Genomic DNA, 26,625 nt, shown 5'->3' on the forward strand with positions numbered 1-26,625 from the left:
CGGGCCGAAAGTCCGCGTTCGTCGGTACCCGCCCTGATAATAGGACGGGATTTAATTCCCGAAAGATCCGGGAAGATCCCGCGGGACGTCGTCCAACAGCCGAACACCGGGTGCCCCCGCACCCGGTACACGACGGCCCCTACGGAGATCAATGGAAGCCACATGACCGCGCCACCCACTCCGCCTTCTTCGCTGAAGAGCCAAAAAACCTAACACTACTATTAATCTATATATATAAAAATGAAACCCGTTTTCCGTTGTCACGACATAACATGAAAACGGCTTGACCGATTTGGCTAATTTTGGTCTTGAATTATTTGTTGAGGTCCACAGAAGGTTTAAAAGGTTAGATAAATATAAAATTTTCGGAATTAAATAAAAATAACAATTTTGTTTTTCCTTTGATGTGTCCCCCGTCGGACGGATTCCTTTTGTTTGTTTTAAGTTTATCTTAAACAAAAGTTTAGGTCTTTTATTTATCGATTGAGGCACTACGAAGTCTGCCGGGTCAGCTAGTCAGTAATAAAACAAAAACAATTCCACACTATTAACATATTATTTATTCATAAACTATACAAAAAATATTTTAGTTATTGGTCATTTAAAACTTTCTGACCCAGATTTTAATCAAGGTTTGTTAACTGCATTGCTAAAAAGACATTGAACGTTATGACGTTGAAGCGTGCTTTCCACAATTAACAATTTTTTTGGTAAAATATTAATTAACCAGTATTATGAATTGGGGTTGTGCGTTCGATTCCCCCTTCGGGCAAACGTTCCGGTGACGAGAGATTTGTTCGCTCTGTATCTGGATGTTCATTAGCGACATTTAGACCTTTGTATGTACATACACATATATGCATGATGTAAACGTATATATAAGTATGTTTTATAAGTGTCTACCTCCTAAATACAGATCTAGGTCCAGATGACCGTGTGTGTTTTGATCTTGATAATTTATCTAATTATTATTAAGCTATTCATCATCCCAGTAGTACGACGTTCGGTTCACTTTTAGACCTTGAGATATTCTGTAACCAAGATCTGGGTGTATGATTGTGAAAAATTTCACTGCTCTATCCTGCAATTCTTCGATAGCACCACCAAGACTATACAGAATGTTTTCGACAAGTGTGCTTCGTTCCTCTTTCGTCATTTCGTTCATATACAGCTCTCTAGCCTGATCGAAGTTGTTAGGATCATCTTGGTATATCTCGATAAGGTCAACTCTATTCTCATCTTTGTAAGGCACCGGTCCATTGAACGTGTTAGGATAATAATTGGGGGTATCTTTACCATTATCCTTAACGGGAGGTCGACCATCGCGATTGTAAGCAAGTACGTGATTTTGAATCGGACAATTTACCGGTATTTTATTAAAGTTAGCACCTAACCGGTAATATTGAGCGTCTCTGTAAGCTAAGCGTCTAGCTTCGAATACTTTGTCCGGTCCACCCAAAATGCCCGGCACAAGATTTGCTGGGCTATACGCCAACTGTTCTATTTCCGCGAAATAGTTCGTCGGATTTTTGTTCAAAACAAAACGACCGAGTGGCTTTAGGGGAAATTCATCTTGGGGTAATATTTTTGTCACGTCAAAAACATCGAATTGTGCATTTTTGACATCGTCTAATGTCAATATCTGGATACTGACAGACCAGCTCGGAAATTTACCCTTTCCTATCGCATTATACAAATCTCTGGTGGCGTAATCAGGATCAATGCCGGATATTTTCTGTGCTTGTTTAGAGTTTAGATTTTTAATACCAGCGTCAGGAATAAAATGAAATCTAACAAAGTGCTTCTCTCCACTCTCATTGACAACTTGATAAGTGTGAATGCCAAACCCTGGCATATGCCTGTACCCATCTGGTATGCCTCTATCCCCAAATACAAGCAAAAACATATGCAAGCTTTCCGGTTGTAACGTCAAAAAATCCCACAGCGTATTACCGTCTATTAAATTAGTAGCTGGATTTCGTTTTTGAGCTCGTACAAATGTCGGAAAAAGCAGTGGATCTTTGTAAACGTACATGGGGGTATTGAATCCCACGATATCAAAATTACCGTCTTCAGTGTAAAATTTAATGGCGAACCCGCGCGCATCTCTTGAAGTGTCAGTACCTCCCCTTTCGACTACCACTGGAGAAAATCTTGCTGCCACTGGGGTTTTCTTTCCGATTTTACTAAATAATTTGGCTTTACAAATGTTCGTAATATCATGCGTAACTTCAAAATAACCGAATGCTCCACCCGCTTTTGCATGCACCAACCTCTCGGGAATCCTCTCTCGTACTAAATGAGTTAATGAATCCATAAAATATTCATTGAATATGAGATTTGAATTCAATGTGTTACTCGCATCTTTGAGTTCGATCGGCGATCCAGCACTCGTTGTCATAATACCGATGGGTCCCTGGAATAAGCCACACATAATATTTTATCAATAGCTGAAATCAAATATTATAGATTGGGAAAAAAGTCTTTTCGCATTATAGTATGTATGAACTTGTAATAAAATCTCTTTGGCTATTGTATTGTATCTAGCTGGTTTGATATCATTAAAAGTTTAAATTTTAAAAAAGATAATCCCAAATTTAAGTTAGGAAAATGTGTGATTTTTATTTATTTTTCGTACTGTCAAGATGAGTGAATCTAATGAAGAAATTCGATACATTTTAAAATTTTACTACAAATAAGGTAAAAATGCAACGCAAGCCGCGAAAAAAATTTGCGATTCTTATGGACCTAGTGCAGTGTCTGTGAGAGTAGCGCAAATTTTGTTTAAGCGTTTTCAATCCGGAAACGATGCACGTCGCTCTGGTCTTACGGATAAAATGGATGCCATTTTTGAAAAAGTGGAGCAAGATCGGCATATCAATAGTTACGACGTAGCTGAAGAACTGGGAATTGACCACAAAACAGTTTAAACAATGCGAAGAAACTTTTTCCCCAACCTATTAGGTATATTATAAAACAGTTCTGCATTCTGTAGACATTTATACCTTTTTACTATAAATGAAACAAATTTAAAATTAATACAAAATCTCTTGGCTTAGAATACCAAAATACAGTTACAAGTACCCATCTAACACAGTCCCGTATGGAATAACCTATTTCAAAAAAATAGTAAATTTATGTTAAAACCTTCTAACTTACCGATGTTCTCTGTTTGAACGCGACTATCTGCTGGGCTGCCGGCGCTGGCTCGTTCCCAGTTTTTGCCACCGTGGCCATCGCAAGCAACGCTATCGTCAAACGCAACATTATCTCTCACTAAGCACCACGACAGTGCATTTTACGAAAACTGGAACAATCTGTCCGACGTCTAACGATCAGACTTTATACTGCAGTATTGCGACCTTGTCGTTGAATGGCCAAGACTGATTTATGAGCGCAATGAAATTTCTCAAGCGGCAATTGTTACAAATTTAATACACGCAGTGTACAAGAACCTATTATGAACATTATTATGTAAAAGTGACAAAACAGCTCTTATAGTTTTTTAAGTGATCGAAACCACTTCTCCGGAGACAGCTAACTGTTCGAATCAAGGTGAACGGTCTATCTGATCTTTATAAGTAGACAACTTTGTCTAACCATTGCGATATCGTTGTAATGAATATCTTCCGTTTTGTTTTGAGCACTTTATATAAATGTTTACAATTGTATGGATATTCGTTTCAGTTAAAACTGAAAATGTAATAAAAACAAAACACTATTTATGTTTCTGTACTTAATTTTATTCTCTAATAAATAAAGTAATTGTTGCTGTATTCATTTTTTGTTTAATTAGTATTGTGGTTTTCTCATTTTTAAACAAAGCTGGACTTCGTATAGCTTATGTAACTTCTTATAACTTAAATAGTACGATAAAAAATACATTTTTTTTTAACTACAATGGGCGGACGATCTCAAAGGCAAACTGAAGGATGCTGCCTACAATGAGGCTTAATATTTATTATAGTTTAGGTAACAATAGCTCGAAGACATTACATACTCAATCCTGTGGACCGAATGGTAAACAATCAACGTCAATACGGATCCTCTCGATCCATTAACGGTACTTTTAGGTACTTCAAGCACGGTCACCGTCCCGCCGAACCCGTCGCTTGCGACGAAGGGCTCGGCGAGTAAATTAACACATAGACACGGCCCACTGATTTTTTCGCCGAATCTTCTCAGTGGATCGCGTTTCCGATCCGGTGGTAAATTCTGCGAAGTAGTTACTGCTCTTACTAGGGCTAGTGTTAGCAACACCTCTGGTTTGAGCCCCGAAAGCTCATCTACACGCTAGGGTAACGCTTATATAGCCTCTCAAGGCTCTCAACATAGGTAGAGAAAGAAAAAAAATCGAAGACAGAACTCACACATATTATGTTTTCAGTTTTTTTATAGTATATCTTTGCGGTTGGCTGCTGTTTATTTAGTTCCCCTTCGTGGCATTTAAGACTCTATTCACGCAGTGTAGATTAGTAAAAACCTACCGTACTGTCCAATATTTCTAAAGGTGACGCATTAAAGGAGGTCGAAGTAAAGTCACAGCTCCTCCTTAACGCCCTCTTTGGCCAGTCAATACCCTAATCAAGGAAATTCAAGTACTCGTAACTTATTCTTCATAGCTCGATGATCTGGATTCCTGATACAATTTCAGGGCTGTTTTACGCTACCAACTAAAGCGCAGATCGACGAACTCATCGAAAAGTTCAATGTGACATATAGCCCACAGCAACAGCCTGTTTGTTCAGTCTTTCATTGCAGTCAATGCAGTGATAGATCGACTGGAAAAGCAGCTGTGGCAGTCAGGTAGTTGCTAAAAACCCAGTCACTGCCTCCCGGTTAAGTAGGTATATTAAATAAGTAAGCCTTATTTTATTATGTTCACCCATCATGGTGAAACTACACACCAAAAAGGTAAAAGAAACTTTATTTATAAGTTTAATTAAATTTGCATTAATTTACATAAATATAAATATTTAGTAAGGCATTTCAAATTAATCACATTTCAGTTAATTACTGTCACGACTTATTAGCCCTTATCATTCGAAAACATGTTGATGTAAAAATATTATTGCATACAATACTATCACATGAAAAACTCGTTTTGTTTTTCATTACATGACACATTTATTTTACTTTTGCACGATTGAATGATTACTAGTGTCCCGGAGGCCTTTCCTGTTTCACCAGGAGAGGTGGGCGAGCAAAGGTTCAGCCAGGAGGGGTGGGATTTGCTAACAGCTACCCGAGCGCCTCAGAAGAGACCTAACAACTCGAAAGCAGATGCTTCGCGGATGAATCTACTACCAGATTGGAATCGAGAACCTGAGAAGATCCGCCGAGAAACTCAGCAGACGTTTGCATGGGCTAGGTTTCACATCGAACTCTTTGTCGAGATCGACGAGTACGGTTGCCGGGGTCCCCAAATCTGTTCTTAGCGTTAGAACTGAAGGCGTCTAATGCAAGAGTTATTGGATCTGATGGATCCTAACGGACGTGTCTAGGGCGTTGACGGTAACTGGCTTTTGCGTGATCAGGATTCCGGGAGTAGTCAGCGGCGGCTACGATAATTTCTGTTACTGCAGCTTAGGTTAAATTTTTATAATCGCTTCTTTTAAAAGTCATCTCAATAATATTATTACTGGCATCTAACGGAGATGGAACTGTGAACTATCTTGTGTAACTAGGCAGCGGCTTGGCTCTGCCACTGGCATTACTGAAGTCCATGGGTGACGGTAACCACTCACCATCAGGTGGACCGTATGCTCGCCTACCTAAAAGGGCAATAAAAAAAAAAAACTGTCACTACGGCTCACACGGCTCTGATACGACTCCCCCAAAGTATTCATACAGCCACAAACCCAGCTTGAACTCGACAACTCTCTTTGGATAGATATTCTTGCCTTTTCGGGACAGACAATGTGCTCTCTGAGCAGTGAACATCTTTTCATGCTTAAGACATTGCGTAAAACACATAATACATGAAAAAGGGTTTCTTCCTCCTGTCCACAGAACCTGTAAGCAATTTGCAACGAATGGTCGTCGTCGTCGTGGCCTTAAAGGCTAAGACGCCCGATGCATTTGTATCTAGCGATGCAACGGTGTTCGAATCCCGCAGGCGGGTGCCAATGTTTCTAATGAAATACGTACCTATTTGACGAATGTTCACGATTGACTTCCACGGTAAAGGAATAACATCGTGCATTAAAAATCAAACCCGCACAGATTATAATTCGCGTAATTACTGGTGGTAAGACCTCTTGTAAGTCCACACGGGTAGTTACCACCACCCTGCCTATTTCTGCCGTGAAGCAGAAATAGGCGGGGTGTAATGTGGGGGCAGTTTTTTTATTGCTTTGATAGCTGGACGAGCTCGCAGTCCACCTGGTGTTAAGTGGTTACTGGAGCCCATACACATCTACAACGTAAATGCGCCACCCATCTTGAGATTTAAGTTCTAAGGTCTCAAGTATAGTTTCGACGGCTGCCCCACTTTTTAAACCGAAACGTATTACTGTTTCACAGCAGAAGTAGGTAGGGTGGTGGTACCTTTTTTTTTTCCTACCTAAGCTGATAGCCTTGAGAGGCTATTTCAGCGTAACCGTGGCTAGTAGGTGAGCTCACGGGGCTCAAACCTGACGACGATGCTAACACGAACCCTAGCAAGAGCCGTGCTTCGCAGAATCTACCACCGGATCGGAAACGCGACCCACTGAGAAGATCCGGCGAGAAACTCAGTGGGCTGTGTCTGAGAGTTAATTTACTCGTCGAGCCCTTCTTCGCAAGCGACGGGTTCGACGAGAACGGTGACCGGTGCTTGAAGTACCTAAAAGCACCTTATTTCTAAGGGACATTTTACTTCGCCTGCATATCATCGGGTAGAGACGTCCTAGAATGAAGGCGGCACGGTCGCGTACCGCCTTAATATGAGGGCGGAATGTCATCCTTCTGTCGAGGGTGACGCCTAAATATTTGACCTTCGGGGCCCACGGTACGAGCTGGTCGAACATCGTGATTGGGCGAATGGCGGAGGCGGAGGTGTCGACGCGCATAGACGGGAGAGGGATGCTCAACGTGGTGTTCGGAGGGCGACCCCTTCTGAAGAGCACCGCTGTGCTTTTCGTGGGGTTGATGTCGATGCGCCACTTCCGGAACCACTGTCCCATGGTAGTAGCTGCGGTTTGGAGTCGTCGATGAAGCAACGCCTTCTTCCTACACGAGTAGTAGATGGCGGTGTCATCAGCGAAGAGCGCCAGATGGGTCTCCGGAGACCGGGGTATATCGTTGATAAACAAACTAAATAGTAACGGGGAGAGGGCGGAGCCTTGTGGGACTCCGGGTGTGAAGTGACGGGGGCGGAAACGCGTTCCCTCGACTCGATATCGGAACGAACGGTTCGACAAGTACCTACCCGCGCGGACTCACAGGAGGTCCTACCACCAGTAAAAATTGTTTTGATTTAGCATCCTATTCATAAGAAGAAATCTAGGTTCGAGATTAATTTCCTCTAGACCATTTTTTTTCCATACGGAGAGGATTTCTTCATTTTCTTCTTTCACAGCTCTGTAGCCTTTGTAGTATGAATACTTACTACTTAGACTATTATAATTCAGAAACAGATGATATTTTACTATCAACGGCCCGTTATATAACCATTCGACTAAAACTAATCGAATTACGAGATTAAAAAATTACTTCGACTTTGTTGTTACGACGACTGCTGTCTGTGACCACAAAAACTATTAAGTATTCGAATGAGAGATTAAATTGTAAAAGCAGTTTAGATTAAGTTTACTCTACATTTTTTTTTTCAATTTATTTTAGTTTTATTTTTCATGTTCACTTTTCATACAATATATAAAAGTCGTTTCAGTTTTAATTGTAAAAGATTATATAGTATGAGATATATTCCCTTTGCCTGTGTAACGGACAAAGCAAAACAAAAAAGTTATGGTCTCCTAACTAAAAAGTGTCAATTTATTTGTAAAATCTAATACACGTTAATAAAATACAGTTATTACCATCATTACAGTTTATCATAATAAAATGTTAAATTCTTGAGTTAAATGACACCAAGTTAGCTTTATCGCCAGTACATTTAAAGCTTATTGTGTTCGTTGTTAACCAAAAATGGCAAGGTCGCCAAAGGATGATCCAAGATACACTGAAATGCAGCATAACGCATGGAATTATCATGCTGAAAACTCTGCAAATCGTTCCACGCCTGGTTTAAACCAACCAACAATCGTTCCAAATCCACATGTAATGAATGACGACATGTATGTGAATGCTAGTTTCGCTAATGATGTTTATTTGAATAAGCACGCTTACAGCCCGCAGACAGCCGCTGCGGCTCCGGTAGAAGACAAGATTTTCAACAATATACCTAATATACCTCGCAACCAAAACTACGGAAATGCAATGTTGAATTTGGGTAACGGTCAAATGGTTAGAGTGTATTATGATGAAAACAACAAACAGTTGATATTTCCTGTATCCGGTCAGTATGAGTTGTTCAACCACAATCAAGGTATCTGTGACACACAACAGTCGCAGCCGCACCTTTTTACACTTAATCAAGATTATTCGGTCCGCAACAATATGCAAGGAACACCTACAACATTAAACCAAAACATAGCATTTCAAGAAAATATAAATGCCCAGCCTACATCTAATTTCTTAAAAGATTTATTGGGTAATTTAGAGCCAAACTCTACAGGCACATACTCCCCTTTTGGCCAGAACTATCCTTTGAATCACCCAGATGCTTCCCATTTAAATATACCATCTAATCCTATTATTGAATCTAAAAGCACAATTATAAAACCCGAGTCTCCAAAAAGGAATGAGAACAGTCCCCTAGCTGACACAAGTAACAAAAAACGAATTATTGCTGAAGTAAAGCCAATGCGACCTTCATATTCTGATGTGCTGGCTAAGAACACCAAAAATGTCAACACCATTGATACAAACCGTAAAATTAAATCTCAAACTCCTGAAACAAAACCAACTAACATCAAAACAAATGCAAAACATGAGAAGCCAGTGTATAGTGGTAAACAATATGAAGATAATAAGCCAAAAACAGACAAAAAACAAACGACAACATTATCTTCAGGCAGTGAGTCTGGTGACCACAACACTGATGACAATGAAAAGCAACAACGCTCCAACAAAAAAACTAAAAATAAACGCAATTCACTATCCCGAAAATGGTCTTCACTTGAAGACTTTACAAATGAAGAAGAAATTAGCTACACTTGTAACAATGAGAGCCAGTTTGTGTTCATAGAAGATCAAGATAAGCCAATGAAAAAAGAAAAAAAAAGTGATCATACCAAAATCAAACAAAACAAACTTAACTTTCTGGATGATGATTTGAATCTTGATGATGATTTTGAAAGTTCAGAATTTATTCTCCAGGAGGAACAAATGAATGAAGCTGTCAAGACAAAGAAAAAAAAAGACCGTAGCTATCATAAAATCCCTAAGCCCACCCAGGACAAAAAGAAGGGGAATCAATGTAAGTCCAGGAGGAATAAACCAGCATATTTAGGACTGGCTCAAAATTATTTAGAACATTGGGGTGAAGCAACATGGAAGGCTCTCATATGGTTTATCTATTTGCTCTCCGATATTTGTCGCATGAGTCTTCATTTGTCCTTTGACTTGTAAGTATACTAGATACAATTAACTCATACTTCTCTGGAAATTGTATAATAATTTATTTTAAGGTCTTGTAAATAATATGTGAATATTTATAGGATCATTTTTCTTTAAAGAATATATTTAGTGAAAATGTACCCAGGAAAAAGAAGGAATCCAATCATCCATCCATCCATATTAGCAAAAAGTTGTACTAACGTTAGTTGTGTGAGATTGAGAAATTTATTTATTTATTAAGTTGCACCAACAAAGTGATCATCAAATACTTGCACTTACTCTGGATATATGTAGAAAAAGCTCAGTAATGCAACAATACACTTAATCATTACTTTTTTATTACATAGACAGTTAAACAAGCTCGAGGTCCACCTGGTGTTAAGTACTTACAGGAGCCCTGAAATATCAACAATTTAAAAGCCACCACCCACCTTTAAAAACCAAATTTTACGTGTCAGTTGTATGTACGAGATCACAAGACACCCTACATGCTATTATTGCCATAGATTTTAAATCTGCAATTATCTACAAATTTAAATGATCTCGTATATTACTATGTAAATTGTCTTATTATCTCCAGATGTACTTCTGTATTCACACAAACATATGTGAGCTCCCAAGCAGTATGGCGCAGCAGCAAGGAATGGCTTTCGAAGATTGGAGACAATAAATACCTATCGTATATAGACAGAAAACTAGGACACACATGGTTTGGTTTTTGGAGAAAAATGAAATGGTTCAAAAAAGGTATGCTAGATCCTGATATTTTTTTATGTTCATACAGTATAATTTGTACTAATTGCTGGATATGCATATGAATAAAGACAGTTTATTGCATATAATGTATTGAAATTGTTACTCGCATAGCTAATATTTACAGTAACATTAACTTTATCAAGCTAGCCGTTGAAAAATATTTTTTAGCTTGATGTGTGTGATAGAATTTTTCAACTTCATTTTAACTGAATTAAAGATGTCCAATTTAGTTTAAAAAAAATGCATACACCTCAAGAACTAAGGACAATAGATAAATTTTATAATTTTACTGTAAAAGCTTCGATTAGATAAATAAAATTTAATTAATTGTTAGTTAAGTTTGAATTACATATATTATTTCTATTACCAATGCATATCGATTGATAGTTATTAGCTATCAATGGTTGTCGTACAGTCGTATTTACTGTTTTGTTAGTAGCTGTAGACTAACCTCTTCATATCTGTATGAATTATAATAAAATCCACATATGAGTCGACTAGTATCAAAGCCGGCAATGTGACTTTTGGATAATCACTGGTAAATCAGAAAAACGAATTATTGACTTTGTATTCCATTGGCAGTCACAAAACTCTTCTGAACGACATCTTAGATAAATAACAGGTTAAGTTTTAACCTTTATTTAATGCAGGTTTTGAACCGTATTCTTTGAAGGAGACAATTATATTCAAATCAATCTGTATTGACATATCAATAACTTTTTTTTGTCCAAATGCACAGATTGCCACCTTTGATAATAGACGACTCATATAGTGTTATGCTACCAAATATAAGAAAGATTTAAAATATAATAATTTTTTACATGAACTTAACTGAAATCATCATACGTTAAAGACATCTTAATAGTAGAGTTCATCCATACTACTCCGGAGTAGAGTTCATCCCTACTACCTGGAGCAGAGTTCATCCATACTACCTGGAGCCACTGCGGTCATCCACAGTGCGTTTCCTGAGATCTTTTTTGCCACGTACTCTCTTGATCTAAAGGTCTTAGTTAAATATCGGTAGGCAGCGGCTTGGTTCTGCCCCTAGCATTGCTGAAGTCCATGGGCGACGGTAACCACTCACCATCAGGTGGGCTCGTCTGCCTACAAGGGCAATAAAAAAAATATGTGTGCAACACTAGTGAAGCCTTGTCATGCTTTTTTGTGAATAAAGCTAAATTTATATATATTTGTTTAAAACAGAAAAGTTACACAATGTTCATGACTATTTATGCAAGAACTAGCTGACCCGGCAAATGTTGTTTTGCCATATATAAGATTTCTAGGGAATTTCTAGTGTAGAAAAAAAAACTAACTTATTGTAAGTGTGTAAGGATGTGGTAGATGAGTGAAAGAGGCATGTAACGATGAAGGAATATAAAAATAGCAATACCTCATTCAACCACATAATGTCTCATTATAACAAAAAAAAATTGTCCAAAAAAATAAAAAATTAATCTTAGGGGTGGACAACCCTTATCACTTAAGGGTATGAAAAATAGATAGTAGCCGATTCTCAGGCTTACTGAATATGCATAAAAAATTTCATGAGAATCGGTCAAGCGGTTTCGGAGGAGTATGGGAACGAACATTGTGACACGAGAATTTTATATATTAGATAATTGTTTGAAATATGGAATAACAACAATTTGAATATCTGAAATCAATTATTTGTCAGTCGACCTACATAAAATAATAATATCTTACAGAAACAGAAGCGGAAAATGGAAATGACTCAACAAAGTTAAATGCCAACATACCATTGCCCGCCACTGGTGAGGAAGCCATGAAACGACTGCTCGCATGCAAAGGGAAAGATCCTTACAGGTAATTACAGGCTCTCTAATATATAAATATGAATGTTAATTTTTTCATCTTAAGTAATCATCTATACTAATATTATAAAGAGGAAAAATTTGTTTGTTTGTTTGTACTGAATAGGCTCCAAAGCTACGGAACCGATTTAAAAAATTCTATCACTGTTGGAAAGCTACGCTATCCCCGGGTGACATAGGCGATATTTATTATATTTTTAAAAAAATTAGGGATCCTTACTGAAACTCCAATAATGTAACCCAATGTCTCTTGGCAAGAGCATATAAATGATTTGGTTGGAAAAGTACGAAAGCTTATCTTTGTCTTTCGGAAGCTAAGAACATCATGCGATCTCCACATACTGAAAATGGTTTATTATGCTTTGGCACACTCTGTCATAACCTATTGCATTGTCGTCTGGGGAGGCTGTAAGAAAGGATTATTACTTAGATTGGAAAGAGCACAGAGAGCCGTGCTTAAAGTAATATCTAAAAAACCAATAAGGTTTCCAACGGAGGAATTGTATGATATCTGCAAAGTGCCTCGAGTTAGACAATCTTTTATTAGGAGCACATTGTTACGTAAACATTTGGAACTCGTTTTTGACCCTAATATCTGTTCGCAAACTCGTCGTCAGGGCAGAGTGTGCAAAATCTATGTAGCAAATTGTAATGTAGTCAGGTCTCACTATAGGTATTTAAGCTCTATTCTGTACAACAAGATAAATAAATTACTAAATATTTACCCACTTATTTCTAAAGAAGTTAAAATTATCATTGATAGATGGCTTTTCTCCCTTACATACGAAGATATAGAAGAATTACTGGAGTAGATTACACATTTTTACACATTTTTGGTAATGAGCAATTTATATATTAGGTATTAACACGCATCTACACAGATCTATCTACTCAGACATACACACACACACACACACACACACACACACACACACGACACACACACACACACACACACACACACACACACACACACACACACATACACTAATTGTACTTCTAGATTTTGAAATAATATTGTTTTAATTTGATAATTGTATCTAAAATTAATTATTATAATGTGTTTATGAAATATTTAAATTTATATGTTATTGTTCGTTGTGTGTAGGGGTTGGCGTTGTTATCTGCAACACAGTCTATGACTACAGCAGATAACATCGTTTCAATATTTGTTAATATGATTAAAATTGTATGTTTTTGTAATAAATAAATAAATAAGAAAAAAATGTATAAAAAAATTATCTAAATTCTTTACATCGCGTGCGCTACTTCCCAAGCGAAGCCGGGGCGGGCCGCTAGTAGTATTATAATACTGAACCAATGTTAATGGGTGACTTTTACAATAAAGGAATAACATCGTCTCATAAAGATGAAAGAACTCCTTATCCTACTAATATTATAAATGGGAAAGTTTGTAAGAATGTATGGAGTTACTCTTTCACGTAAAAAGTACTGGATGGATTTTGCTGAAACTTTACTATAATATAGCTTACATATCAGAATAACACATAGGCTATAATTTATAAAGATGTAGTGTGAATTACCCAAAATAGAACACTTCAGTGTTAGGTAAATAGGAAAAAAACTGCTATTCTGGCGGACGCCGCAAAAAGAGTTATGTTCAGATTTGTATTTCACAAAATTCAATAAAATCAATAATAAATTATAGACCCCGAAACGAAGCGATGACGGGTCGCTAGTATAATTATAATTTGCGTAATTACGAAACAAGTTGGACATTTACATCAAGTATTGCATAAATGATGTCACTCTTTGCAGTATTCTCGGCGTAAGCGTGGACTGTTCGGATGAAGATATAAAACGTTACTATCGACGTCAGGCGTTCCTTGTTCATCCGGACAAAAACCAGCAACCGGGGGCTGAAGAGGCCTTCAAAATACTGCAGCATGCCTTTGATCTCATCGGAGAACCGGTTAGTGATCACACAAATTACTATATCGGTAACTTGTTTGCTTTGTCCATTTGCTGTTACTAGCGGTCCCGCAGTAGTCGAAATTCGACTATATTTAATTGAAATTGTAAGCTTGTACACTATTATGATTCTATTTCCAAAGACTATTTCATAAATCACAAATTTCGCCAAGACTGCACTATAGAAAAATATGATTAAAGATAAACAATATTTAATCTATTCTCAATTTGACCACAGACGTCAACAACAAAAGTTTGACAATAAATAGTATGCATGCGTGTGCGTCAAATACATGGTAGTGTGTGTAATGTTTTTTTATTGATTTAATGTATATTTTATGCATTATTTTAATAAAATATTAGCATTGTGCACTTCTTCTCTATATTCTCTATAAGTGTGGAAATTTTCATACCTCTCCGTCCGCGCAATTTTCGTAAAAAGGGTTACAAAGTTTTTGCTTCACATATTAATATATAGATTCCACACAGCATAAAGGCTATCTCGGTTAATGCCGTAGACAAAAGCTACGGTCTAACATCCACACGCTCGGCTCCGGTGTAGTGAGTGGGGTGGTGGGGTGGTGACAGTGCGCATGCGCAGGAGCGTCGGGAGGCGTACGGGCGGCGCGCCGCGGAGTCGCTGCACGCGGAGGCCGCCTGGGCCGAGCTCAACGCGCTGCTCGCACAGCTGCACCACAAGATGGAGTTCGCGGCCAACACTATACGGTAACCACATTCATCATACGGCATCCACTATACGGCAACTTTAAAAAATACCGAAAAGCAAGCCTATTTAATGCACTACGTCGCAATCATACGACATACCGAATCGTGACGTCATCCCAACAATAAGCAACAATCTTTTAAATTTTTTCTGGTCCTTTTGCCCTGGACGTGATTGTTCTTGCCTAGTTTGTGTGTTTGAAGTGTTTACAACACGGTGGAAAATCTTAACTGAACACATAACATGTAATTATTAAAGATCGCTCCAAAATATTTTCTTTTTTTTTTTTGTAAATGAAATAATTTTTTTTGTATATGAATGCTTTTCACAATTCAAATTTTTTTTTTTTTTTTTTTATTGCTTAGATGGGTGGACGAGCTCACAGCCCACCTGATGTTAAGTGGTTACTGGAGCCCATAGACATCTACAACGGCTACCCCACTCTTCAAACCGAAACGCATTACTGCTTCACGGCAGAAATAGGCGGGGTGGTGGTACATACCCGTGCGAACTCACAAGAGATCCTATCACCAGTAATTCAATTTCCACCCTTCAAACCGGGACGCATCCGTGCGTGCGCTCATTAGGCCACGAACACTAGAGTAACGTGATTAAATTTTCATGTTTAATGATTCAGTTGCAGTCAATACACTGAGGGTTGTGTTTTGGTAAGGGCTGTATGGGCCGGTTGCTGATGATAAAGAAAACTTGTGCTTTGTGTTGCAATACGGTTTATTTGTATTTTTATACACTTGATATTTTGTTAATACGATAAACACGTCCGCTTACGGTGAAAAGTAAAAAAGGAAGAGATTGACGTCTGACATCAACCATGTTGCCAGTCATATAATTTTATTTTCCATACAATATATAATGTTGGAGTTGCCAACAGGTTGTGGATGGCGATCATTTTTTTTTTTGAGTTTATGGCCTGGTATACCTTTAGGCCAAGGCGATCATTAAGTAATCATGAAGTGTTGTTCAGCTGCACGAACTGCGGGCGGCGCCACAAGCGCGTGCAGACGGAGCGGCCGTGCTACGCGGCGCGATACTGCGCACAGTGCAAGATACGACACTCCGCCAAAGAGGTCAGGCCTACACTCTACTGTATATTGATTGTATAGTAACCGGCAAACTTCTTGAGCAAATGACCTTGACTGCGCAGAACCGAATTTTAGATCACTTTGGTGGTGAGGGTGAGGCGCGACGGCAGGGGAAATCGTATCGAGCGCGTTATTGGTAGATCAGTCGAACCCTGCGTCCCGCACTGCGCCCTCATTCCGCTTGCTCCCAAAAGTACGCTTGCGTACAGTGAAAAGTCTATCGTTATTAATCGTCAAGTTATTTGTTATAATTGCTTGTTGACTTTGTTGCCATTGCTATTTGTTGAGTGTTTTGTTGTGTGGAAAAAACCAGAAAATAATCGGAAGCTGGTAATTGAAAAAAGTTACATTCGATTACTACGAATCGAATATCTTCAAAAAATAATTAATTATAGACAAAAAAGTAGACCGAACCGACCGAGTTGTAAACTACACCGATGATCCCTATGTCGACTCATCACGATGATAGCAACTCGGGTGATAAAAACAGTGATGATGATGGTCAAGATTATGATAACGAAAATAAAAATTACAAATACCAGCTTCGCTTCAACTGAACCAAGACCTGGCAACAGCTCTAGTTTTGACTTAATAGAAGGAATATCTATTTTACCCCAAGATTAAATTATTACAATTATTAATCTATATTTTTTGTTGATGTTCTCATAAATATATACATAAATACATATGTTGATTTTAATAATTTAATTGCATTATGACGCAGAGTAAATAATGTTTTTGCACGTGAGTGTACCATGCGCAAACTTATCCCCACTACGTCAACAAATGCTCAAGAAGTTTGCCGGCTATTATACTAGATATGACAATATCTCTTAAGAATAATTGATCTAATAGAAGGCCAGAAAGCACAAACCGGCGACGACAAACTCGAAAAATAGGACCGATACCTTCATTATTTTGAGTAATTTTTTTTCTTCTTGCTTAAATGGTTATACGAGCTCACGGCTCACCTGGTGTTAAGTGATTACCGGAGCCCGTAGACATCTACAGCGTAAATGCCGCCACCTACTTTGAGATATGAGTTCTAAGGTTTCAGTATACTTACAACGAATTACTGCTTCACGGCAGAAATAGGCAAGGTACTAGGTATAAGTACCTACCCCTGCGAACTCACACAAGCCTACTTCAGTTCTTACTCCTCCCAACAACCTCAACTCCGCTCTCAATGGTACTATGTTGTATGATCAATAGATGACAAGTAATAAATATCCTTTAGGAGTATATAATATGTTAAAACGAATGTAATCCTAATGCTAATTTTTCTGTGACCACTCCTGAACACATTTCACAATTCGAACATAATAACAATAAAAAACATAATTTAAAAATGCCAAAACATCATGTATGATATCTTTGTTACAATCGCTGTGAACCCGTTTTGAAGAACATGTCTCTGTGTTTTCAGGGTGATATCTGGGCGGAGTCTAGTCTGATGGGTCTCCTGGTGATGTACTACGCTTGCATGGACGGAGCCGTTTACCAGATAACCCAGTGGGCTAGCTGTCAGGTAACAAACTTTTCATATATATATATATATATATATAATGTGTCCGAGGTCAGGACGGCCAAGTCGTTCTAAAGTCTTGGTCTAAAAATTTTAATAAATTTGAATTATCATTTTTAAAAAATGATATTATTTTTAAAAAAAGCGCGGGGTGCATGGGATCAGTAGTTAAACTATTCTATGAACAAATATGAGTAGAAGGGTTATTTTGATAATATCCTGAAAAGCAACCCACGCTTTTTTTTACCAAAAAAAACATTTTTTCTTGCGCTATTTTTAATTCAAATTTATTAAAATTTATTTTCTATTTTTCAGTTGGATTTTCTATAAAAGCGTATTTTGTTAGATTTTTTCATTTTTTTTTTAATATTGAATTGTCATCGGTCCTTAATAAGTGTACCGAATTTCGATAATCCGAAGTTTTGAAGGGGGTCAAAATCATGTTCAAAGATTCCGTTACAAACATACATACGCCTGAAGCTAATAAAAGCGTATCCTATATCTATACCAATATATAAATCTACCGCGGTTTTTACTGATGTTCCGTTATAACTACTGAACCATGCATCCGATTGACTTGAAACTTGTTTGTTATGTTTGAAATAAATGTTAGTGTGTCACTGGCCGTCTTGAGTATCACTTGTCCCCATACACGCTAACACAACATTGGCGACGAGGTACCCACACTAAAAAAAATATAAAAAATGTCTTTCGGAAATTTAAGTAATTTCGACCATAATACGCAAACTTGGAAGACTTGGAGATGCAGACTCACACAGTGGTTCATCGCGAACGATATTAACGTGGTGAAAGATCCAGCAGGAGTCAAAAGACGGGCCATATTGTTTAGCACACTCAGCGAATCTACCTACAAACTGGCAGCTGATCTCGTGTTGCCTAAAGAAGTTCAAGAAGTACCATACGAAGATATAGTTAGTGCTTTGGACAACCATTTCACTCCAAAATCAGTGGGTTTTGGCGAGCGTCATCGTTTTTATGCCGCCACACAACTACCCCAGGAGACACCATCACAGTGGGCTGCGAGGTTACGAGGTCTCACTGCTCAATGTGACTTCAGCAATGTAGAAGAGGCATTAAGAGATCGATTCATTATGGGTATGCTGCCGGGCGTGGAAAAAGAAAAAATGTACGTGCAGGAGCTGGCCGGGCTGACCTTCGCCATGGCTGTGGAGCTGACCGAGAGCTTGCGCAGCGCCCGCGCGGCTGCTGCTGCAAGCGCTGCTACCGAGGCTGTCGTTACAGAGCTGTACAAAATAGGCAAACGTTCTCCGACTAGTGTACCTCAAAGTGCAAAAGTGAAGTGTTCCGTGTGTGGTTATTCGAATCACAAAGCCGCGGAGTGTCGTTTTGCGAGTTACACTTGTAGGAAGTGCAACGAAAAAGGGCATTTGCGTAGAATGTGCAAAAGAGTCAATTATGTTGTAACGGAGGAGAACGATGAAGGTGACGATGACGACGGTAAAATTTATAACATTCGATCTTTGCGAGGTGAACCATTAATCGAAGCCGTGTGTGTCAATGGTATCAGAATGAACTTTGAGATTGATAGTGGGTCAGCTGTTACCGTTATGTCCGTAGATACATATAACGAACATTTTAAAAACATTCCCTTATTAAGCACAAATAAGAAGTTATTAAGTTACTCGGGTGACGTGTTAGGTTGCGCCGGTCGCGCTCAGTTGTTAGTGGAGTGGCGGGGTCGCGCGCGCCAGCTCGACGTGTACGTGGTGCGCGACGGTGGACCGCCTTTACTGGGCCGCGACTTCATCGCGCAATTTCAACTGCAGCTAACGCCCGTATATAAATGTGCCACTACCCGAGACACGTTGAAATTAATTCAGGAACAATATCCCGCTGTGTTCTCGGACAAGCTAGGTCAATTTAACAAATATAAAGTTAATTTGAGATTAAAAGAAAGTGCTCATCCTATATTTTTTAAACCACGGCCGGTCGCATTTGCTCTGCGTGAAAAAGTAGAAAAAGAGATAAACCGTTTGGTGGGACTGGGAGTACTCCGACCAGTCGAACATTCCGACTACGCGTCACCAATAGTCCCGGTACTGAAACGTGACGGTTCGGTCCGTATCTGCGCGGACTACTCTGTTACTATAAACAAGCAGTTAGTTGTAGAACAGTATCCGTTGCCTACCGTAAACGAGTTGTTTTCTAAACTATACGGAGGCCAGAAATTTACTAAATTAGATTTGTCTATGGCCTACGGACAGTTTTGTCTGGATGAAGAATCCCAAAAATTAACTTGTATCAATACACATAAAGGGATCTTCGCGTATACGCGTTTGGTGTTCGGGTTAGCTAGTGGGCCATCAATTTTCCAGCGAGCTATGGATACAGTGCTAGCGGGCCTGGACGGCACGCTGTGTTTATTGGACGATGTGCTTATAACGGGTCGCAATGACTCTGAACATCTTGAGAGACTGCATCAGGTCCTACAACGGTTGCAAGACGCAGGATTTGTTTTACAGAAGTCTAAATGTCAGTTCTTTCAAGATGCGATTAATTATTTAGGGTCTACCATTAATAAAGAGGGGCTAAGGAAATCACCCGATAAAGTGGAAGCAATATTAAAGGCCCCGGCGCCTACGAATGTTAGCCAACTGCGATCTTTCTTAGGCTTAGTTAATTATTATAGGAATTTTGTACCGAATGCATCTTGTATTCTCGGGCCATTGTACGAACTTTTAAAAAAAGAAACAAAGTGGCGTTGGTCTAAGTTACATAATAAGGCGTTTAATGAAATCAAGAAATTGTTAGCATCCGATAATGTATTGGCCCATTTTAATCATAATGCAACTATAATTCTAACTGTAGACGCGTCACCCAATGGATTGGGTGCTATCCTATCACAGGTGAGTTCCGATGGCCAAGAAAAACCTATCTCTTTCGCTTCGCGCACGCTTAACGACGCCGAGAAAAGGTACTCACAAATCCAAAAGGAAGCAACTGCGATTATATTCGGTGTTCGTCGATTTCATCAATATTTGTACGGCAGGTCAAATCCATTTATACTAAGGACGGACCACAAACCGCTTCTCTCGATATTTGGCCCACAACGAGGCATCCCAGAAGTCTCGGCAAACAGACTTCAAAGATATGCAATTTTTCTAAGTGGTTATAATTATGTATTCGAGTACGTGAAGAGTGCAGATAATAGTGCGGACTATCTGTCTCGTGCGAGTCTACCGGGCGGCGCGGGCGCGTGCGGTGGTCGAGGCGGGGGGACCAGGTGCGGAGCGGGAGCGGTCGATGTCGATATGTTCGACAGCGCCTCCTATGTTTGCTTCGTAGTGCAAGGCGCACTCCCGATATCGGTGACTGAATTACGTAACGCAACTGGCAATGATAGCATATTACGTGAAGTCATTAAGTATATTGAAAACGGGTGGCCTAAAAAAATTATTAGTGCAGAAATTAAGCCTTACTACTTATGTAGATTGCAACTGTCCGTTGAAAATGGTTGCGTTATGAGGGGTCATAAAGTGGTGATACCAGGGAGTTTGCGTCACCGCGTTTTAACAGAGTTACATACCTCACACATGGGCATAGTTAAAACAAAGGCTGAAGCTCGATCTCGATGTTGGTTTCCAGGCTTAGACGACGCCCTACAAAATATGATTAGCTCATGTGAGGTGTGTATGCAGCTACGACCGACTCCGCCGCGCACTCCGGTGTGCCCGTGGGAATACCCCCCGCAACCCTTTTACCGTGTACACCTAGACTTTCTAGGTCCGCTGAATGGTCGGATGTACCTCGTCCTAGTAGACGCGTACTCCAAGTGGCTTGAGGTCTACGAGATGGCTTCCACAACTACTAGTGCAGTCATTGAAAGAATGTATGAGTACATGTCCAGATACGGACTACCTCATACGGTAGTTACGGATAACGGTACTAATTTTTGTTCTCAGGAGTTTCTTAGTTTTTGTACACTAAACGGTATATCTCACATAACTTCGCCAGCATACCATCCGGCAAGCAACGGACAAGCCGAAGCTTATGTAAAAATTGCAAAAAAGGGAATCAAAACTTGTTTGTTGAGTAGTACAAATGCTAGGGAAAATAAACTGCGACTATACAAATACGTTTTCGATTATAGAAACTCAATTCACTCGACAACAGGAATGTCTCCGGCACAGTTAGTGTTTGGTCGCAAATTAAGATCACGCTTAGATTTAATGAACCCGCGTTCGCCGCCGTCACCTTCATCTGCTTCATTAACTGATTATGTTGCATCTAAACAGTGTACGCAAAGTAAAACGAAAGGAGGGGAAGTTAGGAATTTCGTGCAAGGTCAAGTAATTATGTACAAAAAATATCTTGGTAATAATAAATATACGTGGTGTAAAGGTGTGATAGTAAAGAGAATCGGTAAAAACGTATATATTGTAAAAGACTTTAAATCTTCAATACAGTTGAAGAGGCACTCTGAGCAGCTCTTTTCGTGCAAAACTAAGCATGGTGCCACTCAACCCTGGGATTTTGACTTGAGCAGTTCGATTGCTCCAACCGCTGCTAGTCCGGCGCCGGAGTCGATGTCGTCGCCTTGTGAAGATAGAAGCGGCATCGAACTTCACACACACGACGGAGAGAGTGCGAGTGAGGAGAGCCGCCGTACAGCGCTCTCTAGTGCATGTGACTATCAGCCGAATCGGGAGCCGCCGGAACCGAGCCACGTGACTGTCACGCGAGGAGTGCGTCGACCCGCACAGTCTGAAGAGTCTGAAGAGGGAGATCTGTTCTTCGAGGCTGAGGAGGCGAGCTTGGAGCCTCAAATTATTAGGGAGCCCAGGTTTCCTAAACGTAACCGTCCTAAAGTTAATTATAGACAGTTTTACTAAAATTGTTATAGGATATAATTGTTTAGTTATTATGTTTTTATTTTAGTTTAGTTTAGTTTATTGTTACCTATACGTCTTGAATTGTTAAGGGAGGATATGTTATGTTTGAAATAAATGTTAGTGTGTCACTGGCCGTCTTGAGTATCACTTGTCCCCATACACGCTAACACAACAGTATCCATATAGAAAATACATTTACTTAATGGATAGGCTAATATTTATATGAGTGTTGGACTCCATACACCAGTTGCGGGGGCGTTAATGATGAGAATATTTGTGGGGGTGACAAATAATAATGTTAATTTGAAATGCCCAGCGAAGCGGACGGGTACAGCTAGTTTATTAATAAACTTGTATGTACAGAAGAAGAACCTGAGGCAGCTGCGTCCGGACTGCCACGTGGTGCAGTACCGCATCGTGCTCGGGAACAAGGCCGCCGCCGCCGCCGCCACCGCCGACAAGTACGTACGCGACTTGTCACTTAGTCAAAGGGGGGGTATTTCATAAATTTCGGTGGTAAAGTAAAAACAAATATATACGTAACTAGATACCGACTGCAGCGCCATCTGCTAGGCTGATTTGTGAATCTAAACCATTCAGGGTGCCACCTAAACGCATATAAAAAATTCATTCAAATCGGTCCAGTAGGAGTTCAGTAACACACACATACAGTTATATGTTTTGAATAATGTATTATTTTATTTACATCAAAATACAGTTTATCTTAGTAAAACTATAGCACTAATTGAGTTGCTCTTATAAAGAGAACCAACATTTAAAACTATTGCATCACCACTTTTTTATGTTTTTTATATTTTACAATTCAAAAAATATTTTTTATATTTCTTATGTTCTTTCTAATCTCTCAATATTCAAATTTTCAATTATGTCATCTTTGTAACAAATTAACCTCTTTTAAGATAGGTTACATATGTATATAAGATATTGCGGTATTATAAGGTGATATTAGGTACGGATAAGCTTAGGATTTTTTTATTGCCTTTTTAGGCAGACTAGCATGCGGCCCGCTTGATGATGAGTGGTTACCGTCAGCAATGCCAGAGGTAGAGCTAAGCCGCTGCCTACCGTTAAGTACTCTCCGCAAGCCTCGTTTGAAGAAGGACATTTAATTAATTTTTGGGACTTCCTTTTCCTTATTCCTTCCTCAATCCCCTATCCACGCCACATGTTGACACTACAATAAAAACTACGCGTATGAAAACGGCGCGAAGAGTGTGTGTAAAAAAAAACAAAAACATGGTGCCGGTGCAAAAACAATAAAATTGTAATTTGTTGATCAATGAGCACATATAACTCTCGCCAGTGAGAAAATTGAATAGTGCATCAACGAACTACGGAGTGAGTCCTAAAACTTATCCTTTTCTCAGTCCCAAACATATAAAAAACTAGCTGACCCGGCAGACTTCGTAGTGCCTCAATCGATAAATAAAAGGCCTAAACTTTTGTATAAAATAAACTTAAAACAAACAAAAGGAATCCGTCCGACGGGGGACACATCAAAGGGAAAACTAAATTGTAATTTTTATTTAATTTCGAGCATTTTCATATTTATCTACCTTTTAAACCTTCTCTGGACTTCCACAAATTTACTTACTTCCACAATCAAGACCAAAATTAGCCAAATCGGTCCAGCCGTTCTCGAGTTTTAGCGAGACTAACGAACAGCAATTCATTTTTATATATATAGATTCAAAACAAATATGTTTTAAATGTACAGCCACGAACCGAATCTAGAAGAGTTCCTGAACAGCTTGTACGGCAAGTCCGGCGCGCCGCCCCCCGCCGGGGCCCGCCCGCCCGCCGACTCCGCCGACGCCAAGAAACGACGCAATAAAAAACCTAAAATCTAACCCCGAACAAATTTGAGTGCCCTCCACAATATTAAAGTAAAACCTCCATTGACACTGGCCAGATACATAAATTATTATATTTTGGGATTTATGATAAAAAATATTTAAAAAACAAAATAATTCAGGACGTTTAGGATTAGAATGCCTTGTTGGCAGTTTATCATTGAGATTGCAGATTTAAGAGATTTCTATGTGAGATTGACATTGGAACTAGCTATGTTGCTGGCAGAACTAATGCCTAAATCAATTTGTGTTTTTTTTTTCTTTCTTTTAATACTAAAAAGTTCTTATTTCTTGTCTGTGCAGAAATTCGCGAATAACTTTAGTATTATTTAATAGAATACACATTATAACATTTTGATAGCGATACGCTAACAAAATTTAGGTTAATGGGCTAAGAATTGAATTTCGAATCAATTACTACGGAACTAGTAAGTTCTGGTAGAAATGAATTATCTTAATTTTAACGCGTGCAAATTTGCCTTAAATAATGAAGTCATTAGAATAATCTCTCTCGTAACAATGTCCTAATTAATGTCACCAAAATGGTGTACAAAAACATGCTTGCTTTTTCACTGATAATTCTTTGTCGTTAACATGTTCAATTTTAAATATAATGAATTCAGATCACATATTAATCTTTTATGCAAATCACTCACTGAACTTTTTCTTGTCATTGTTTTTGTTCAATTGGAAATGAGTTTCCTCTTTTATTATAATTTGAGGCATATTAAAAAAAAAGAACTAAATCTATTAGAAATATTTTTACAACATTCATTAACAAACTACCTTCCAATTTTATTTATCCTATATATTTGATATTTTGTTTTTAAAGTCTCTTAAACATCTCTTACTACTCGTTATTTCCCAACTCTTTTGTAGGTAGTTAAAGCTAGCAACCCCACGATAGCACAAGATAGATAGATAGATAAAAGGATGTGCGGTGTTCATTGACTCCGTAGAAATGAAACGAAATTTTATTTACATACCTACTTAAATGTTACAATAACCCAGTGTGATAATATCAGTTTTTTAGTAGTAACCTAAGGCTTTCCGACTACGCGCGGATAAGTAAGTGAGCTCACGGGCTCAACCTGAGAGAATCTGCTGACACTGGTTCCTGCAAGAGTAGTGCTTCGCTCAATCTACCAATGGATAGTAGTTCTTTTGACGTTCAACAAGTATGTACTTTCATTTATGTTGAATAAAACTTTTTTGATTTGATTTGATTTGATAAGAATCGCGACACATTGAGAAGATGTCGAGTATGATCAGTGACGTCCTGACTATAACCTGCTATACAAACCCAGCAGGTGTTTTTCTTTTACATCCTAATATTTTATTTTAAGAAATATTAACGTTTTTAGTTGAAAACAAAAATACGCTATTAATAAAATGAAATTAAATAGAATAAAGTAAATAACTTGATCGAACATCTCAATCGTATTAATATATCAAATAATATATTTTGTTGCAAATACTTTATTTAAAACTTTCTTTCTGTCTATCCAAGAAGATACGTATATATTTATTAAAAATCTTAATAGCACCGATCAATAGATGAATAAAAAAACTTCAGAGGTGTCAAGGGACACCCGGATGGAACGAAGTTCCTTTCGATTAATTATTAAAGTTATAATAATAAATTACGGCATTATGAAGAAGAAAAAAACAATACTATGAACTAAATTACTATTGTTGAAACGCTATCTCGAGAAACTGTACTCATTACGCGCACCAATCGGATACGAGCAATCTTACGCGATAAGCGCCTACACGTTGATTGGTCAGAATGACGGATCTAAAAAGTGTCGTGACAACTTTTCGTAAGAATTTTTTCCGTCTAGCCCCCTTTCACAACGCGCGATAAGGAACTTCGTTCCAAAAAAAAGGCCTTAAATTTATTATGTAAAATAATGTATGTGTTTAAAAAACTGAGTGAAATGAATAAAAGATTTTTATGTGAATACATTCGATATTTGAATACAGAACAATATTTCTTTTTTTTGTAAAGTCTAAAGTGTCACCATCACACTGCCTTCGAATGAGATTAACGACTAGTTACGACGAATGTTCCGCTGTGTGTTGCTCTTCGCGCTTCGTGTGTCAATAAACGATGTGGAAATGCTTTTATTGTTTTATTCATGAGATATAAAAACAATTCTTGTTCCAACCTGGAGCCCACAAGATGAATACCGATATCCTTATTGAAGTTAAGATCGACGTGAGAATAAACTTGTAATAAAAATAAAGGTTGGCCGTCCCAAGATATTTGAAACATTAAATTGGATGGTAGATCTTATCGACGCTTGAAAGGCAAACGTGACTAAGCGACAATA

The 26,625-nt window shown here is 38.5% G+C and overlaps 2 protein-coding genes across 2 annotated transcripts; one reads left to right on the forward strand and one right to left on the reverse strand.

The window, feature by feature from the left end:
• Positions 1-537: 537 nt before the first annotated feature.
• On the reverse strand, positions 538-3,695 carry LOC114253483 (catalase-like). The gene is made up of 2 exons (XM_028188377.2): positions 3,160-3,695; positions 538-2,416 (listed from the first exon to the last, which is right to left on the reverse strand). The coding sequence occupies exons 1-2, from the start codon at positions 3,265-3,267 to the stop codon at positions 977-979; spliced, it is 1,548 nt and encodes a 515-aa protein (XP_028044178.2). The 5' UTR covers positions 3,268-3,695; the 3' UTR covers positions 538-976.
• Positions 3,696-7,466: 3,771 nt separating this feature from the next.
• LOC114247652 (uncharacterized) lies at positions 7,467-26,414 on the forward strand. The gene is made up of 9 exons (XM_028180696.2): positions 7,467-9,671; positions 10,244-10,410; positions 12,132-12,249; positions 14,037-14,190; positions 14,791-14,915; positions 15,899-16,001; positions 17,443-17,544; positions 22,779-22,876; positions 24,154-26,414. The coding sequence occupies exons 1-9, from the start codon at positions 8,131-8,133 to the stop codon at positions 24,284-24,286; spliced, it is 2,541 nt and encodes an 846-aa protein (XP_028036497.2). The 5' UTR covers positions 7,467-8,130; the 3' UTR covers positions 24,287-26,414.
• Positions 26,415-26,625: the final 211 nt, after the last annotated feature.

Source organism: Bombyx mandarina, chromosome 22 (genome assembly GCF_030267445.1).
Source record: "Bombyx mandarina strain Sakado chromosome 22, ASM3026744v2".
Taxonomy (NCBI): domain Eukaryota; kingdom Metazoa; phylum Arthropoda; class Insecta; order Lepidoptera; family Bombycidae; genus Bombyx; species Bombyx mandarina.

Coding starts and splice junctions, on each gene's coding strand:
- LOC114253483 (XM_028188377.2), bottom strand. CDS start 3,267: ATGTTGCGTTTGACGATAGCGTTGCTTGCGATGGCCACGGTGGCAAAA. Junction 2,417..3,159: donor CGTTCAAACAGAGAACATCG/GTAAGTTAGAAG, acceptor GGCTTATTCCAG/GGACCCATCGGTATTATGAC.
- LOC114247652 (XM_028180696.2), top strand. CDS start 8,131: ATGGCAAGGTCGCCAAAGGATGATCCAAGATACACTGAAATGCAGCAT. Junction 10,411..12,131: donor AATGAAATGGTTCAAAAAAG/GTATGCTAGATC, acceptor AATATCTTACAG/AAACAGAAGCGGAAAATGGA. Junction 16,002..17,442: donor TACGACACTCCGCCAAAGAG/GTCAGGCCTACA, acceptor CTGTGTTTTCAG/GGTGATATCTGGGCGGAGTC.